This window comes from Cupressus sempervirens, chromosome 5, assembly GCF_028749045.1.
Source record: "Cupressus sempervirens isolate cs-2001-9-10 chromosome 5, ASM2874904v1, whole genome shotgun sequence".
NCBI lineage: Eukaryota > Viridiplantae > Streptophyta > Pinopsida > Cupressales > Cupressaceae > Cupressus > Cupressus sempervirens.
The window spans coordinates 211987348-212007805 of record NC_143122.1 but is presented as its reverse complement, the minus strand read 5'-3'; the positions used below and the strand labels follow the sequence as shown (position 1 = coordinate 212007805).

Sequence of the window (20458 nt, the reverse complement as noted above, 5' to 3'; positions counted from 1 at the left end):
TCATCATTACCTAATAAGACCTATTATATCCTAATAATACATATTAAGATTTATTAGAACCTATAAAAAATAGTATGACCTATTACGACTCCTATGTCCCCTTAAGACACACATGTATGGATAACATATTGAAAAATGCAGTTGACATAAGTGATCAAGTAATGTGTTTTTTGGTAATGTAAGACTCATTATTACCTAACAATACCTATTGTGTGCTAGTAAACATATGAATACCTATTACAACCTATAACAAACGTAATGACCTAGTAGGAGTCCCTAGGTCCCCTTAACATATATATGGATAAAAATACCTAAAAATGTATCATGAGGTCGTTATGTGTCATATGGTAATGTAAGAATCATCATTACCTAATAAGACCTATTATATCTTAATAATACATATTAAGATTTATTAGAACCTATAAAAAATAGTATGACCTATTACGACTCCTATGTCCCCTTAAGACACACATGTATGGATAACATATTGAAAAATGCAGTTGACATAAGTGATCAAGTAATGTGTTGTTTGGTAATGTAAGACTCATTATTACCTAGCAATACCTATTATGTGCTAGTAAACATATGAATACCTATTACAACCTATAACAAACGTAATGACCTAGTAGGAGTCCCTAGGTCCCCTTAACATATATATGGATAAAAATACCTAGAAATGTATCAGGAGGTCGTTATGTGTCATTTGGCAATGTAAGAATCATTATTACCTAACAATAACTAGTTGTTAAAATGAACATCATCAATATCTAAGTGTGGTTTATTCGGTTAGTAGAGGGCCTATGTTATGGTTAGAATGTGGTATGGGTTATGATTGTAGTTAATATAAGGTTATGCTAGAAGGTGTATTTAATGTCAAAATTAATTTCACCATAAGATATTATTGTTTCACCTCTAGATCCATCAGGTTATGTTAGAAACTGAATAATGTTCCCTAAAAGTTCGCTACATTTTTTACTAATATTTTTTCACATGTTTACCTCATAACCTAATATTTTTCTATATTTTAACCTAATGTTTTTCTAAATTTTAACCTAATGTTTTTCTATATTTTAACCTAATGTTTTTCTAAATTTTAACCTAATGTTTTTCTATATTTTAACCTAATGTTTTTCTACACTTTTAACTAATGTTTTTCTATATTTTACCCTAATGTTTTTTCTAATATTTTTCTACACTTTTAATTAATGTTTTTTTACATTTTTATCTCATGTTTAACTACATTTTTGCTAACAAATTAATTTAAATACCATTCTAAAATAATCTAAAATAATTTAAATAATTTAAACATATTAAAAAATAAATAATTTAAAGCATTTCACTCACAAAATACGTCAAAAACAACTATTTTAAGTACGATTAACATCTATTAATTAAAAAATACGTTTAAAAACTATTAAAAAATGGGGAAGAAAAAACCACCAACCAATTACGGTCGAAACCCTTAACCTGCTCTCCAAACATTCAAGAACTGCAACAGTAACAATGATAGCCGCTAGAGGTTTGCGCCGAGTTTTATTGCGGCTCAGGGTTTCGGCCAAACTGGTTTCGGTCGAAACAATATGCGCCACGTAGGTGCGCGAAACCGCCATGTGTGTACGGTCGAATCTGTTACGGCCGAAAGGGTTTTGGCTGAAACGGTACAAGATATCACAAACGGTGATAGGGCTTTGTGCTTTTACCCATAAGATAGTTGTTATCTGAGTAGAGTGTCATATCAAGATGATTCATGAAGACAATTTGAGAAAAAAGAGATAACAAAAGGACCTAGAGGAAAGTTTGAGTTATGTGAATAAACAATGGGCACTTGATTAGTTAGAACTTGACAAGATAATGTGATCATTTAATCATAACCTAAGTAGAGAAGATAGTTGTATTGAAGCCTAGAAGGAATAATCAATAGAAGATCAAATGCATAGGATCAACCAAGAAAAAGAGTAGAAGATTAAGGAACTAGAAGTATATGTTGAGTGATGCTAGCATTGACTGTTGGAAGGCTTACTTGGAAACCAAGATACTAGGGGAGGGGGCTGGGGTTGAATCATGATCTTAAACTCTTTAAAATTTTCAACAATTCTATAATGCATTCATCACATTTACCATCTCATATCCAATTTCTTATGCATGCATAGCTTATATAATCAAATTATAATAACATATAGATATAATCTATCATTCATGTGCATGAAAAGTAATCACATGACCCAAAGTTTTTGGTTACCGAAAAACCCTTCAAGGTGAAGGTGAAATTGGGGTGGGGATGACGCCCACAAACCTTTACTATTGTAGTAATAAAGTTAACCTATTAGGGTTACAATGTTTGACCATATCCAATGATCTACCCTGTGAGGGGTTTGCCTTGTTAAAATCTTTTCAGATTGTTATATCTCATGTAAAGCCCCGCCAAGGGATCCAAAAGAAATAACTTAAAGTTTATACTAAGTTTTCCAAACATGTTTTTTTAACAAGAAAGATAATACATACACATCAAACACATAGTAGCGGAAGCAATAACATACAATCAACTATAAGCATACATAACAAGTTACATTCCTTAAGGATCTCAAGATGTTGAGTCACATTTAAACTTAATTAATACCAAGTCTAACAACTACCACATCCACATGAAAGAATAATTAAAAAGTCCAAAGTCCATAATATACATTTTTTCTGAATGCCTCTTGGCAAATGAAATTTGGAATGCTCAATCATCCACCACACATGAAACATCCATCCATCATAAAGATACATAGATAGAATGAAAGGAAATGCAAACAAGGAATGCTCTAACCACGGTGACTACGAACGGATCTCAATGCTAAGAGTGAAAAAAACACTACCACCTGACTATGTGGAACCTAAATGGCCCACTCCCACCATGCTAAGGAGATAGTATCAAGTCCCAAATAAGATATCAAACCATATATCAAAATACTCTCTAAGTCCAAGAAATCCTAAAAGTATTCTAACTCAAAGGGTTCCAAGATTGGTCAACATCTATATCCAAAGGCACACAAGACATATAGGAAACCTACTATGTAAGTGGGCAAGTGTCATCACACAAATCACGTTGGAGTTACCCTAGCAGTCACTCAGGACCCCAGGGTCCCTATTGATCCCTATGTGACGACTAGTATCCTCTCGTACTGACAAGGCATACTATGGAATGCAAGGTCACAACCAAGCGTTCTCTCTACTCTCATCCTAGTCTATACTAGCACTCGAGGCATGGGCAAGAACATACAAAGACTCTTATTAGGTTCATATTACTCTCATTTAGTGTAATGTTTTCACTTATTAAACAACTTACAATGAGTTACCCTAGCAACCACTTAAGGCCCCGACACCCATTGCAAGCCACTTCCCGACACTACAAGTAGATAACCTACTCTAGGCTCATAAAGCTAAAAATCAAAAGATAAACATAATAATCACATCAGTTCTCTACGAGCAACTGGAAAGCATCAAAGATAAATCACAATATCCATCACAACGAGAAATCAGAAAGTATCCCAATAATACTGATCAACAACCCAAAATGGTAAAGTAAAACATGTCACAACATGACATAATCAATAACATAGCAAACACTTCAGTCCTATCAAAGCAACTAGAAAGCAACCCAAATATAACTGATTGAGGTCTCATAAACAATTAAGTCAAGTAAATCATACATTCACTTCAGTGTTACACAAGATCACTAGAAAGCAATAGCAAATAGTAGATACAAACATATCATAGAGCATACCATCACATTACCATGGTTGGGTTAAAAAAGATGGAGATCAAAACATCATAACATTACATTCACATAACCCTCAAGCCTCTGGTAACAACCTAAGATTGGTCAACGCTAGGACCATTCAAACCCCAAACATAGGCATCACAGAGAAACAAGATAATCCCACAGTTGTAATCTAGAAAACACATTGTTGAGTTTCAAGTAATGTTTTAGTTTTTGTTTCAATATATATCAGGTAGATGAAATTTCTAGTTTTCCCCACCAATTAACCCATTTTAATATTCGATGAGGAAACAAAATTTACCACTATTAGCTAGAATTAATTTTCTAAAATAATCCAAGGGTAATCTATTTATTTAATTCATTAAAATAATTCTTATTGATAGAATAATTTACAATTCTATTAAAGATTAACAATAATAATCAATTAGAATTTACTATTCTATTAATTTACTTTCATTATCAATTAACTTAATTAAATAATATTTAATCAAATTAATTAATAATTATCAATAAAATAATTAATAATTAATAAATTTAATATTTAATTATCTATTAAATATCTTTAAAAAATTAATAAAATCAATAATAATTGTAATTTTAATATTTAACATTTATAAAAATGATCACATATCATTAATAATAACTATAAATCTAATAACTAACATTTATAAAAATTATTTAATAAAATTAATACTAATTATAAATTAAATAACATATAAAATTATAAATATAAATAAAATTAAATTTAAAAAATAACTTAGGCATTTCTAATAAAGCTCGTCAACTTTTAAATAGAGCCGCAGGGGATGCTGCATAGCCTCCTATTGATGCAGGGCCTGCGGTAGCCCTACTGATGCAGTCCCTGTGGCACTAGTGTGGTTGTTGGTGGTAAGGATAAGGTAAGTGGGGAAGGGGGCAAGTAAAATCCACCCCTTCCCAATTTTTTTTAAAATTTTTTTTTAAAATTTTTTTTTTTTTTAAAATATTATGTTATAAACAAACCCTTCCTCCCGCCCCCACCCCCCTCTTATTACAATTTTTAATATATACTTTTTATAAACATTTACAATTTTAGTATGATAGGAGAAATACAAATATCCATTCAAATTTTTTATTTAAAAATTCCATATTATTTCAAAACCCTTTTCCCTATTTAATTTTCCATAATCATATCTATTAAAAGAAGGTTTTCACAATATTATATCCCCCATGTATTCATAGATATTTCCAGAAGCATTCTAATAAATTCAAAATATAATATTGAAAGATTCATCACAGGGAAAACCAAACAAACAATTCTCGGTCACAATGAAGACAAGAAAGGAAAGAGCGCAATCAATTGTTTAAAAAATCACAAGCATCTACCTAGACTCTAATGCTAATCACTACGCTCAAGACAATTGTAGAGAAATCCCTCCTCTTAAAGCCTTCTGCTTTCCAAAATTCTTTTCCCTTCCAAAATTCTCCGTTGATTCGAAAATGAACCCGCAAGTTGTGATATTGAGTTCTCTCCCAAAAATTAGGGCACTAATTGTGCATTCACCCCAAAGAACTCCTTGCTCACGAGACTTGAACTCTAAGTTAACTTTCCTTAATTTTTGCTTTATCTCTTCCATGCACGTTTATTGAATTATTAAATAATTTTATTTAATTATTACTTGACTTCACTTTTAATTAATTAATTTTAATCTCATGCAAACTTAAATTTTTTAATAATTTAATTTCTTTTCCACTTTTTAAATTTATTTTCGAAATTTAATCAATAAAATATTTATTAACTGAAATAATAACAATATTTAGCATTTATTTAAAAATGAACTCTAAATATATTATTATTAAATTAAATAAATATTATCATGTTCTAAAATTATTTTTATAACTTTTATCTTCAAATTTAATTCTTTTTATTTAATTAATTTCCCAATTAATTAAATATAATTAAATATTAAAATATCATAATAAATTTTCATTAAATTAAATCATTAATTTAATACTTTAATTAGATTTAATTAATAGAAAAATCATCAAAGATTCATAAAGTAATATATGAAAACCCATCATAGAAAAACACATAAAAAATCAAACTAAAGGATTATAATTATGAATTAACATCATCCAACGTGTTTGGAGGGTACTTGACTCAGATACTTGTCCTAATTTTCAATTAGGACAAATGGCTTAAAGGTTTAGGATTTGGACTTAAGAATTTATCTCCCCTCTTACCATTGAGATAATGCGATAGGTTACGCTCATCTTGGCAATTCAAGGAAGTCAATACCTGGTACCTACAACTTGCATAAGATCCATGCATGTACCAACACAATATTCTAAGATAAATAGGCAATGGCAGGAAGTGGTGCATCGTGTAGATCCTGACTAGTAGGTGACTACGACTCCCTTCCTTAACCACATCAGAAATGCCATACATAAAGAAAACAAATATGCACACCATACACATGCACTATGGGGTAAGTATCCATAAGAAGACACATGATAATCCATCCAACTAATCATCATCAATAACTAAAAACACTATAATAATCATCATACGTACATAAAGTACATAGTATCAAGTAATCTCATCATATATCATTTGAATCTGATACAATAATTGATAATCTCAAAATAATACTACTAATCATTAACATAAAACTGGCCTAAAAGAGTTCAACAATGATAACATAAATGTGAACTAGGGGTAGGCACTACATCTCGCCCTGTTAGAGGACTTTACACTTACAACAAAGTAACCTATACATTCAAAGAGTGTAAGGACTTTTCAAAGGAAAAATAATAGCAATACATAAAAACTATGATAAGACACCCAAAATATGTGAGCCAAAAAATAGAAATTAAATCTAACCCCTTTCCAACTTATACTAGAAATCTCCTTATGTTTTAACAATGTAACCTGAAATAGCTCATATTTAACTCTCATAGAATTGGTGGCTTGGAGTATGTTGCTCTAATAATGCATGCAACTTGTGTTAAATTGTCAAGCCTAGGTATATGAAAAGACTTTTAATTTCAATTTAATAATTAAATTAAAATTCAAAATTTTAAAAGCCTTGTCACTTGCTTTTTGTTTCTAATATAGCCAACTCCTACAAAAATGGCTTTGTAATTGTTGATTTACAAAAAATCAAACCAAAAAATTTAACCTTTCCAAGATCTTTTAGAAGTCTCAATAATAGCACAAAAGTTGATGATCTGACAATAGGGAGTAACCTACATGAGATGAAGTGTTGGATTTTTAATAAATTTGTTTATGCCTAATGGACTAACATGTTTGCATATTTACACTTATACTAAGCACAAATCTAATCTAATCTGGGAGTCACTTTTGAATTTTCATGTGTCCATATTTAATTGATTATTTCTCATAAAATACCATGTCAAACCCTACCCCATGTTTTTGGTAAATGGGTTAATGCTTTAGGAGATCAATAAGTAGGATAAATTTAATCTAGCAAGTCTATGAATGATTGAAACATCATAGATTAAGATTTGACTCCTAGGCTAAGAGAGTTAAAAAATCAAAGTTGACATAGTTTTTCCAAGTTTGTTTTTTTCCCTTACTATGTGATGTTTAATGGTAATCGTAACAACCAAGGATTAAGCAACATAGTTGTAATGAATTTCCTCAAGGTCATGCCTCCCCTAGGTAATGCCTCTTGTGTGAAAATATAGTGAAACTTGTGTTTATTCCTTTTCAAAGGATACCCAACATTTCTTTAGTTCTTAATCATGTAAGCCAAATAGTGTATTTGTTAACTTGTCTTGATCAACTCAATTAATCATATTAGGTTCTAGAATGCTCTAATACAAACATGTTTAAATAGAATAACAATATTCATCACTTTCTTAGTCTATGTAATTCCAAATAATTCTTATTATTGTTGTGTGTAGCCTAATCAATCTCTTAATATTATATTAATGGTATATGATGACCAATCATATTATTAGCTTAAAATATAAAGATCATGAGATGTGGTTTGGCATGTAAACCTACCTTTGTAAGTTTTCAATAAGAGTTCGATAAATAAATGATTATGGGGTGTGATAGTCCAAAATATTTGATAAGTGATATAATGTACAAAATTTTGATTAATTTTTGCTAAATAACAAAAGAAACTATTTCTCTATAAATATAATATGTATTTAATGAACCACATTAAATGTCCATATCATTGAAAATTGACATTTTTATTGTTATTAGGGGAAAATACCTAGTAGTGGGCTTAGCTAACTTCACCCTAGTTAGGTGCCAAGCAATGTAAAAAAATTATAATTTCTATATTTTTATTGTTCTAGTATGCAACTTAATTACTTAAAGCTAATGTTACAAGTTCCCACCAATAACATGCACTCTATAGAAGCCATTATGCATGAAAGGGTCTAAAAGTGGTCCAAAGATTTGTTCATTATACTTGACCCCATTGCACCAAAAATTTTACACTCAATCACCATAGTGGTTCAAAATGTGAAGTAGTGATTCACAAATAAATTAGATTGTAGATGTGTTTGAGTTAGTTTTTAATAAGTCTAAGTTAGTTGTGAGCCACATTTAGTTTATTATCAATTCTCATTTGTATTAGAATAATTATAGGATTTTGATGAAGTCACATGACTATATATTTGTAATTACTATTACCAATGATTAATAACAAGCTTCTTGTTTAATCTCTTTGTTTTTAAATTTGTTGTTCTATTTTCTAGTACATTTGTGCACCACTTTCATGATTTATGAAGTGCTATTGGAGACTAAACATGAAGCTTTTTATTAATCATTGGCAATAGTAATTACAAATATATACACACTCAAATTCATTAAGATCCTATAATTATGCTAACACAAATGACAAGAGCATAATACAATTGACAAGAAACTAAATATGGCTAACAACCAACTTAGACTTATTAACAACTCACTCAAAAAATGTCTCCAATCTAATTTGATTCATTTTCTTACTCTCTAACTATTAGAACGTTAATTTCCAACAAAATGAACCAATCATAGATAGAAGAAGAAGAAAATTTATGAACCATTTATTAGCCCATAGGCTATTATGAGGGGATTCTCCACTGGGAAGTGTCCTATTCGGGTTGGGAAAAAAAGTAGTGGTTCAATTTCCTATTCAAGTTGAAATCTTTCTTTTGCAATAGATGGAATATAATTTTAGATGTAGTGGAATATAATTTCATCTTAGGATATTTCAAGAGATGAGTATACCAAATAATGTATTTGATTGCATTTTTCTTCTATCAAGAAATTTTATATGAAGCTACTATGGTAATCAATCTAGACCAATTAGATAGAAAAACAATGTCTTTAGTGCACAAGGAAATTGTTCCCTTTGAAGTTTCTAGGTCTCCCTTTCTTTAGGTTTTCTCCTCTAAAGTTGAATCAAGTCTCATAATTTACATTAGCAGACTTATTTAGTTTTAGGTATAGATTAATATGTATATTGTGAATTATTTATTAAAGTTAAGTAAATTCAAACTCAAAATCTCTCACATAAGAGATTCATAATGTACTTTTTAGAATAATGTTTATTTATTCAATGGTAGGAATGCATTTAATGTACACTCTAGAACTTTCTACTTACCTCATGAAAAGCAATATGTAAATTTAAAAATATATAGAAATCTCTAGAATGCTTCCTTACTTGAAGCTCCTCAAGAAGCCTCTAGAAATATGTATAAGCTCTATAAATAGAGCATTCCTCTCACCTATAAATGTAAGAAGAAAAAATATAGTGCTTTAATAATAAAGTGTGCATATTTGATATATTCAATCTTGTTTTTCTGCTCTATTTTATTTAGCTCTGTTTTGTTGATCATTTCTACTCTATTTTATAGTCCATGTTATTGTTATTAATAGTTCATCATGGTATCAGAGCACATTGTGATTCATGGGCTGTGCTATCTTTATTGTTATGTGAAACTCTAATTTTTTTGCAAATCTAAAGTTCTGTAATAACCAGATTGGTGGTTGTAAAGAAATTTGTCTAAAGAAGAGAAATGCTACTGAAGTCTAATTTGGTAAAATGATTGGCCTAGCTACAAGAAATATCAAGCATTGTTTTGGAGCAGCCAGTTCTGAAGAAGAAAAAAGACACCACTATGTTTACAGAGCACATTGAAGTGTATTAAAAGAAAAGAGGTTATGTGTCTTCAGCTCCTGACCAAGGTTAAAAGTGATCAAAGTTTGCAAATTGCTGCTAGGAGTGCCATAAAAAATGAATCAAGGTATGCATGATATTTGATGACAATTTTTGACGTTGACAAAGAGTGTTAAAAATTGCGTATAGCTTACGAGTTAGCTTGGATTGAAAGGTTATAGTTAATAGAACAATAATTGTTTGGTAAATGTGTTTGTTTCAAGATTTGAAATATTGCAAAGAAATTGACAAAAGAGAGAATTTTAAGAGTTAAAAAGGAGAAGACCAATAATTTAGAAGAAGAGTTAATGAAGGCAAAGAAAGAAAATGCAAGAGTGATATGTGAAAATGATGTTTTGTAAAGAGAATTGACAAAGCTAAGAAATGAACTAAGTGTAGAAAGATGTAACTTTTTAGAACATGTTAATGTTTATATAGAAGCAAATGGAGAGCTAGAACAACAATTAAAGTCATTTGATATTGTTAAGAAAAGAAATGAAGAAAATAGAAGAAGAGAATGGCTTGTTAAAAGATGAGTTAAATCAATTACATACTTTGAGGAATGTATGCTTGGAGACAAAATCAGTATGTGATATTTCATGTACTACAAAAGATTTGGAAGATTTGGAATCATCACTTGATAAATGCATTTTTAAAGATGATAATGAATTTAAAAAAGAAAATGGCAATGTGTTCACAAATAATACTAGTTGTGATAATAAGAATGTTGGTTGGAATATCATGAAGAAAATGGGTTACAACAGTAAAGGATTGGGAAAACATGAACACAGAATCATAAAACCTATTTTACTAACAATGAGACCAAAGTATGAAGGACTAGGATACACAACAAATGAAAAAAATGATGTTATTGGTTCAAGAAAAATTGTTCAAAGTAAAAAATATATGCAATGTTCAAATTGTAATAGGAAAGGACAACAAAAGACAAGTGTTGGGATCTACATCCATGTAATATTTGTGGCTTAAAGAGTCATAATGAAAAGACATGTTGGAATAAAGAGTTTAAAAATATTTCTATTGAGAAGTGCTTAAAAATGGACTTTGGATGGAACTATGGATCAAGTTGGCAAAAGATTGTTGATATAATAAAAGGTTTGTTTAAGTACAAATGTTCAAGTGTGAGTAATAATAAAAATCAATCAAAATATGAATTCTCAAGGAGTACAAATGGTTTGAGAAAATTAGAATCATTGTTCAATAAGACATCCATGAAGAATGAAATTTCATAAAGGAGAAAATCCTAAAGATAGTTTCCTCATTATTGAGATGATATTTGTATCAAGTCTTTGAAGGGTTTGTGATAATCCAAAACCACTTTCTTGGGTGAAAACTTAAAGCAAAAATAAAATGTATTAGTTGAAAAATCTCAAGTGGTTATGGGTAAACCAGTTCAAAACCCAAAGTATAATGACAAGAGAAACAGAGTGATAGTGATAAGTAGAACAAAAATTTGATGTTGCAAATGGGTACCTAAGAAGGCTGAATGCCGGGACCCATCCTATTTGAATTTTTAATTTCTCCCACATATAGATCCATTAGTGGTAGAAATTAAGGGAGGGTGTTAGAATAATGTTTATTTATTCGATGGTAGGAATGCATTTAATGTACACTCTAGAACTTTCTACTTACCTCATGAAGAGCAAAATGTAAATCTAAAAATATATAGAAATCTCTAGAATGCTTCCTTTCTTGAAGCTTCTCAAGAAGCCTTTAGAAATATGTATAAGCTCTATAAATAGAGCATTCTTCTCAGCCGTAAGAGCATGAAGAAAAACTATAGTGCTTTAATAAGAAAGTGTGCATATTTGATATGTTCAATCTTGTTTTTTAGCTTTGTTTTATTTAGCTTTGTTTTAACTCTGTTTGTTTTATTTAGCTCTGTTTTAACTCTGTTTTGTTGATCATTTCTACTCTATTTTACAGTTTGTGTTACTTTTATCAATAGTTCATTAGTACTATTGTTGAATAAAGGATTCATATTTTCTCATTACTCTCCTTCCCAACAACATTAAAGCAATTACTGGTTGAATGACTAGAGTTTTAAAATAATAACTTATATACCTTTGAGATAGCTTTGACCGTTGTTACTGTGTATAAAAAATGTCTAATTATCATGTTGTTCAATACTATATACTCTTTAAGTATCTATAAATGTTTAGTTTTTTCCTTTTTCTTTTATGAATTCATATAAATACTTGAAACTCTAGAACACTATAATCTGGTTTCATTTTTTAAATTTATTGTTTAATAAAGTGTAATAAATGGAAGGTGATTTGCAAGTACGAAGGAAGACTAATAAAAAGAGTTGTGAAAGATGTCTTAGATACTTTGAACAGTACTCTGTTGGATGTCTTTGGGCATCTTATTCGACTCCAAACTGATATTTATAACCTACTTGAAAAAGTAGATCTAAGCTCCTGGCATAAAATAGTGAAAGTGGGAGTCATTGGTATCGACCATGTCAGTATAACCACATTGGAAAAATCTATTTATAATAAAATTTACAGTGGTTTTGATGCTCAGTTCTTTGGAAAGAGAAATACTAAGCAGTTTGGTAAAATACCACAGAGAAGTTTCAAGTGGGGAGAAAGCTCTAATGAGAAACCGATTGTGAGGAGTTCATACCCTTGTCATCTTGGACGATGTGAATGATGGCATCCACTTGGATGGATCGGTTTGGGCCGAGACCGACATATACTCAATCTTGCCAAGGTTGAAATTTTTATTTTAACTTTCAGGCTTATATTTATAAGATGCTTGCGAAATGTTTAGAAAAATAAAATTGCATTTCAATAATTTATGAAATCCTTTTATTTTTTTCAATATATATCATTCTCAAAATTTTGTTTGATTATCTAATGGAAAAGAAAATTATACCAAATAGAAATGTTGTTTTCAATGAGAATTATTTTACAACCGTGCAACCTCAATCAACACAGTCCAAAGAATGTGTGCCTTAACGATAGTTTGTAGACATTGCATTCTACAAATCTTTTTTGACATACATGTGTATTAGCTCCTATTGTGAATAGAGTATTGGCTCAAACTTTAACAACATGGGAAATGAAGTCTTACAATCTCTATCAAAAGACACAACAAAAGATAAGAACACTTTGTCCAAAAAATTGAATTTGCAGTCAAAATTGATAGATCATGCTCCAAGCATATTTAACCACTGCGGAGCACAATTTAACCAAACAACTAGTGACTTGGATGCCATGCAAGCAAATTTCTCTATCAACACACAAGTTGATCCTACTAAATATCAAATTAGAGGCAGTCACAATGTTTATGAACAAGGCACTCATGTGAATCTAGAAATATTTCAATTGGGTCTGCGTTGGGAATTTTTTACAAATGGAAATTAGAAAAAGGATGATGGGGTTGATTTTTTGGCTAAATGGGTCTCTGAGCATGGACCAAATTGGAACATTATTGATCATACGATACTTCCCCTTGATTTATCTTAGATGCTGGTTCAACTTGTGGACCAGGATAAAGTTTTGTAGTTCTCTTTTTTTTTTGTGTTGTTCAGCTCTCTTTGTTATTCAATAAATTTTTTACCCCTTTTTTAGTTAAATTTGGAGTCTCCTCAGTGCATTGATTTTTTTTTTTTTTTTTTTTTTTTTAATGAATAGTCCTTTTCTATTATAAAAATATACTAAGAATACAATTCACAAAAAAAGGGGCCAGGGGATACAAGATCACCCCACGAAAGAGTTCACATGGCCAAAGTCAAACTTAATAACATGGCCTTAGCTAGAAATAGCAACTATTTATTAAAAAAAAACATAATAAGCAACCTCAGGTAGCCACAACAGTGCCAACCAAGGGAGGAGGATCATCTTTGTCAGGAAAACCCCACGCAGCAGTGGGATTGTGGGGCAGGTTGGGAACAGTCCAGCCATCATCAGCAGTAGCAGGATCAGTGGCAATCTCTGCATCTTTAACCTTGGGCCGCGAAGGAGAAATTGCCAAGGCCAGGTGAGGATACTTCTAGACTATACTTGCTGAGGACCAAGAGGAGAAGCCGGGGACTAGCCAGAGCCACCATGGGGTGGGGAAGCAGAGCGGTGCCTCCATCCGTCATCACCACCACTGGGAGAGTGGTGGCAAGAAGCCTAGGAGTGTGGTGTGTTTGAGTGGTGATCTGAGGATTGGCACCGAGAACGGTGGCCACAAGGCGTTGAGACATTAGCCAAAGCATTAGGAGGCACTCTGGCAATAGTGTAGAGAGCATTGCCCCAGTGATTTAACAACTCCTGCAGGTGAGCAACTTTATTAGCTTGCCCTTGGATTTGCATAATAACATTGTTACAAATGCATACCTTAGTGTACATAGAAATGTTAAGGTATGCCAAATCTAGTTGAACTTCTGAGGAATTCTGGGGGAATCATCCAGCCGGATCATGCTCCATGAAAATGGTTCGGGCCTGAAATTAGAAATAGTAATACTGTTGAAAAACTAAAAAAAGATAATTGACTGAGGTACTTGAAAATAAATTGTGCTAATGGCTTAAACAACATCACCCACTAAGACTTAATTCTTAGGCTAAAAGTATTAAATAATTAAAGTTAACTTATTTTTCTAGATTTAATTTCCCCCTTAGTGTGTAATGTTTAAGGGTGACCGATAATTATAGTCCTTTTGCATGCATGCTATGTGAAGTGACTTTGTGAGAGTATTGCTTTTGAATTTGAATTTTTAATTTTTTTCTTTGTAGAAATTTTGATTTGATTATCTAAAATTTAAAAAAAATTATGGGCTTTAGATTTTTGAATTTTAGATTTTTTAAAATAATATTTAACTTTTATAAGTTTACAAATTTCTTAACTTTTGACTAAACATAAATGGGATTTTTTTTAGAGGATTTAAATCTTTCAATTTCACTTGTTTCATATAATATTAAATGTTTTTACTTAGTTGTGTACTTAAACTTTTTATTATATTACACAAAAAAAGCTACATGTCTCAATCTTCAAAATTTATAAACAAAGTTAAAGAGAAAATTTAGAAGTGATATTAATTTCATAAAGTGTTTGAATTTTAAAATATTATTTTGTTGATATGTTTAAAAAAATAATAGTGAAGTTTAGCTAATCTTGGAATTTCCTTAAGTTTCTTAAATACAATTTTTTTAAAAAAATTGTTAGTCATTTAATTAATTTTTTTGACAAAATAATAATTGATGTTGTTTTCCTTTTCTTTTCATAATATTATGACCATCAAGTGAAAATCCTAATATGTAAATTGAATCATAATAAATTCTAAATAATTTTTAGTAATCATTGTGAGAAATAAATTTCAATTAATATTCATTTTGAAGATTCTAACCTAATATTGCTTCTAATAACACTCGCATTATTATGTCCTTGCCAATAACTTTAAGGGATCGATGATTTTTATGTGCGTTTTTAAAAATAATTATTTATCTCTTACTCACCCTTATTAATTTATGTCTCATCCAAAACTACATTAAAGAGCTACATCACTCATCTATCTCTTCCCTTCCTATTCTTAACTAAATCATACATTCTTTGTTTCCTACTATTATACTTCCATAAATATCCTTTCCCATTCCTCTTGGTTGAAGATATATCCTTTAAAACTTTAAATTTCCCTTCACCTTTACATATAAAATAAAATGTTTATCTCTTTATGTTTCCTCCAGCACATTCTACACAACCCATATAATATTATTTCTCTATTACTTTTTCAATAGGAACAAACCTTAAAATATACCACTAACAGACCTATCTTTTAGGATATATATCCTCCTCATTCTGTAAGCATCTATGAAGGATGGATCCACACATTCTCTAAAAAAAATCATCCACATATATCTATTGCCTTGGTTGAATAGGTCCCCTCATGTAGAAAACATAAATGTGATACTAGATAGTGTGGACCACTACAATTCCACTCATGTAGAAAACATAAATGTGATACTAGATAGTGTGAACCACTAGCATCTTGGGTATGAAGAATTACTTAATGAATGTAACCAATATTTTCTTGAGGCATAATCATGATATTATGAGTGTGTAGAAAACATAAATGTGATACTAGATAGTGTGGACCACTAGCCTCTTGGGTATGAAGAATTACTTAATGAATGGAACCATTATTTTCTTGAGGCATAATCATAATATTATGAGTGTTGGTCTTTATTTAAAAGTTATGAAGGCCTTATTTAGAAATTTTAGTGACTTGTTTTGTTAATTGGTTTGTATTTAAGATGCGACTTTGAGATGAGTTAACTCAATAGCTAATAATTGAACATTTTCTTTTGCAATTTCTCAATAAATTTTGGTTTGTTTTTCAATCTTAGCAAGTACGAGTTTTGTTGACAATAGAAATTCCCCAAGGCTTGCACCTACACTTTTTAATGTATATTTTATGTCATTTGCTTGGTCTTATTTTTTATCAACATTGCATCATAATTTCACTATGAAATTAATGTTGACTATTTAGTTAATTTAATTGAATATGTCTTATTTTCTTGTCTTCCCTTATTGATTTAATAATCCATGTAAATTTCTATCACTATTCTAAGTAAATAGATGTTTCAATTTAATCTCTTTCTTCTCTTATCATTAATTTGTAGTAGTGGAAAATATTATCTTTTCACCCCATTATTATAAACATGCCTCTTTGGTAAATAAACACATTTATTTATTTTCCTTTTTTCTCCATCTTACACAAACAAATATATTGACCTATTTAATTGTCTAACTTATTAACATGAGAGTAGAGTAGTAATTTATTATTATTTATTACTCTCTATTTCTAATTTCACTTCCTAATTTCTTTCCACTTCCCTCTCTTCTTTGAACTCCCCTTCACTCCACCTCACTCGTCTACCTTTATCATTTCACTCTAGAAACAACTCTTAGTAAGTTTCCATTACCCTCTTTACTTCCAAAAAACAGTGAACCATTTTACTCCACTTAACTAGCCCTAACATTTGATCTTGTAGGTTGATTGTGATCACTCCCCATATTATAAAAATCATAATATTTTCTTTATCCTCATTATTATTCTATCAATTTGTCTATTCTTTTATTATATTTATACAATACTATTAAACTAACCAACCCCCTTTTGTAATATCAAAAAAATCCAAATTAAGATGTTTCTAATTTCATGCCTTGAGCATACACAACAAAACTCATAAGCATTCATTATTAGGTTGTCCAGTATTATTGATGATCTATACTTTATTGCCAATATTTGTATATTACGGTTCCATATTATAATTGTTCATTGCCTAGCTGATTGCATCTTTCAACTGTCATTCTACCATAATAATTTCTTGCTTAGTATTTTTTATGTAGCATATGGAATGGAATGAGTGTAATTAACCTTTCTTCTTGGTGTTCTTAAATCTATCTAGCCGTGACACCAAGAGAGTAATGTATGATGATGGCTTCGATGATGATGATGACATGAATGAGAGTTTCTGCACCTATCTTTGCTTTTACAATTCATTTTCTTCTGAAAGTATGATTCATTTCTTTTGAATCACCTTTCTATGTTTGTATGCATAGATTCTTACAAAGATACCATCATTTGACCGTGTCTTGTTAGAGAGTTTGTAATATTTAGAAATAAGGGCTGTGGAATTTTCAAATCTGCAGAAAATAAGAGCTATGAAGCTTATCGTGAGAAAATATAATCTTTACATGAAACCAACACCATAAATTTTGAATTTTACTAATTTTCTATTCTTAATAAAAATAATTTAAAAATCTTTTGAAAAATTGATTGTTGCATTAGCATGACCCTTGGACCTGCAAGTAGATGCTATGTACTACTCAAAACTCCAATGCCCACAAGTGACTGAACCTCTTTTAACTTCCCCAATCAATTAAGTCCAATCTTTCAGAATCCTAAGAACTTCTTGACTCCTTCTGACCATCGACACATTTAATCACATTAAATTCGACTACCCTGCATCGCTTATTGACCGCATTTAATCACATTAAATTCAAGGTAATCGATTAACAGACGTGTCACAGTATGCTGAACGGATTATTCAATCCACTGCAAGTTTATATGATGAGCGACCTCGATCCATAACAATAAATGCACTTGATTTGACATTTTCTTAAATTTATAAAAGAACTAATAATTTAAAAAAAAAATTCTCAAATCTGATGCATTTGTTCTGCTATTTAGGTACAAGCTATACGATGTGTTCTAACCAAACCTGGCAAAGTACTTACATTGACAAACAGTTCCCCTGTGAAGTTAGCCAAATCTGAATCAAAGCCATGGTGCATGTTCTGCAACAAATCTTCTTCCAGAGCCCTCCATCTCTATATCTCAAAGCTACTGGAGTCATTACTCTCATTGCCGCATTTAATGCTGCGTTCTCCGAAGTCAGAGGTACCAATCTCACATACTCCAAATTTGCTCAGACAAGAGAAGTAAAAGAAGCCAAGAAAATATCCAGTAGAAATGGCATGCTTATTTGCTATGGCCCATCCTTGGCAGCTTCATCACTGTTCTTCATTTCTAAACTGGAAAACATTGGATCAGCAGGCCCACATCTGCTCACCCTTGCATTTGCTTTAACTGTACACTTCCTTAAAAGAGAATTGGAGGCAAGTGTGTATATGATATTGCTTCTCTTCTCTTACTATTATTTTTCATTTATAGAATAGAAATATTCTCTTACTATTATTTTTTATTTATAAAATAGAAATCTACTGCTATGTTCTAGTAGTTTAGATTGTGTATAATTTTTTTGTTTTTTCATTAATTATGTTTTTTGTATATTCTAATGATAGATTATAGAATGTGATTCAAAATCTTAATGACAATAACTATACATAATCTAAGTCAGAAGAACATAATTGCATGGATCTTAGAAATCTAATAGCATTAACAGAAAGGCACCAGCTATCCTCCAAGAGAACGCACCAAAATTCAATCATTTTTTTTTTTCAAATCTCAAAAAATATTTTGCAATATTTTTGCTGTTTTCAATTACAAAACTGGAGATGGTAAAGAAAAAATGATAAATTTGAAGATCTATCTATTTTTTAATTTTGGTCAAAGATATATTTTATGTGAGCATCCTAATAGAAATAGAGATTAGACATTAATATCATTGTGGACTGAACCTCATTGGAAATGGGCTGCTTCAAATTTGTTATATTCCCTGACTGACGATTGAGAGTTCTATGGCAGTAGAAACAATGGTTTTGATGCTTAGAATTCAGTTTTTTTTTCTTTTGTGGTGTTGTGTTAACATAGAATTCTGCTTGTACCATACGCTAAACATCAATGTATATATAATATCATGGGTTTTGCAGGTCTTATTTTTGCACCGTTACTCTGGTGATATGACCTTGCAGGCCGCTTTATTGATTTCAGTTACATATTTCTTTCAAACTGTTAATCTTTTGTACGCCCAGCAGATCTCAGAGGGCTTGCAGCCTCCGGCTTGGAACTTGATGTGGGTTGGAGTTGTGTTGTTTTGTGTTGGAGTTGTGGGAAATTTTTATCATCATTATCTCTTGTCAAGGCTCAGAAAGGATGGCAAAAGAGGGTATGTAATTCCCAGTGGAGGTTTATTTGATTTGGTGGTCTGCCCACATTATCTATTTGAGATTGTTGATTGGATGGGATTGGCCGTCATCTCTCAGACTCTCTACAGCTGGGTTTCTGTGTTCTGGACAGTGATGTACTTGGCAGGTAGAAGCTATGCCACCAGACAATGGTATTTGCACAAGATTGATAACTTCCCCAAGCAGAGACAAGTGCTTTTTCCTTTCATATTCTGAATCTTGTAATTTGGTTGAAATATTATTTCGCTTTAAATTTAACACAGCTCTTTTCATTCCTTACATTGTCATTGTCTTTCCATGTTTAATACTGAATAGCAATTGCACTCCTATAAAGTGTAATGGCTAGGCTGATAAAAATATATAATTGTATAAAATATTAAAAAAGGAGATAATATTTTAATACAATAGTTATCTTATATTATAATGTCTTTGGACATACAATGTATCTAATTTAGAAGGACATATAATTTATTCAATTCAAGAGGACATGCAATTTAAGTCTTCAGATACATAAAATTGTTAACCGGATACATTAGCCATGTATAATACTTTTTTTTATGTTCGTTACCAATATTGTCGTGATACATAATAGTTGTATCGAGACCTAAAGAACAATAACATTCTCAAAGAAAAAAAACAAACCGCTCACATGTCAAAGAAAAATGATGAGAAAAACCGCCCAAATTTGGGTATATACCGTGGGTAGAAAATACCGCCATGTGCTGGAAAAATACCAAATCCGCCAAAAAAAAAAAAGGAAACTAATCCTCCAAACAAAGCATCCCAACAAGCTATGTTATACAAAATCTGCCCAAAACTATCGCAGAGGTGCAATATGCATCCACTTCTCAAGCTCCGGCGTCCCTCAAAGACCACGTCCATCTTTCATAAGACTCCCCAAACATATACGACCAGGAAGGAGTGTAAAATG

At 30.8% G+C, this 20458-nt stretch overlaps 1 protein-coding gene and 1 pseudogene across 1 annotated transcript; one reads left to right on the top strand and one right to left on the bottom strand.

The window, feature by feature from the left end:
* LOC149555174 (uncharacterized) overlaps positions 1-1610 on the bottom strand; it is a 52528-nt pseudogene extending 50918 nt beyond the window's left edge.
* Positions 1611-18225: 16615 nt separating this feature from the next.
* On the top strand, positions 18226-19743 carry LOC149555173 (uncharacterized). The gene is made up of 2 exons (XM_089833596.1): positions 18226-18558; positions 19273-19743. Exons 1-2 carry the CDS (start codon positions 18226-18228, stop codon positions 19741-19743), a joined length of 804 nt encoding a protein of 267 aa, XP_089689722.1.
* Positions 19744-20458: the final 715 nt, after the last annotated feature.

Coding starts and splice junctions, on each gene's coding strand:
- LOC149555173 (XM_089833596.1), top strand. CDS start 18,226: ATGGTGCATGTTCTGCAACAAATCTTCTTCCAGAGCCCTCCATCTCTA. Junction 18,559..19,272: donor TCCTTAAAAGAGAATTGGAG/GCAAGTGTGTAT, acceptor TGGGTTTTGCAG/GTCTTATTTTTGCACCGTTA.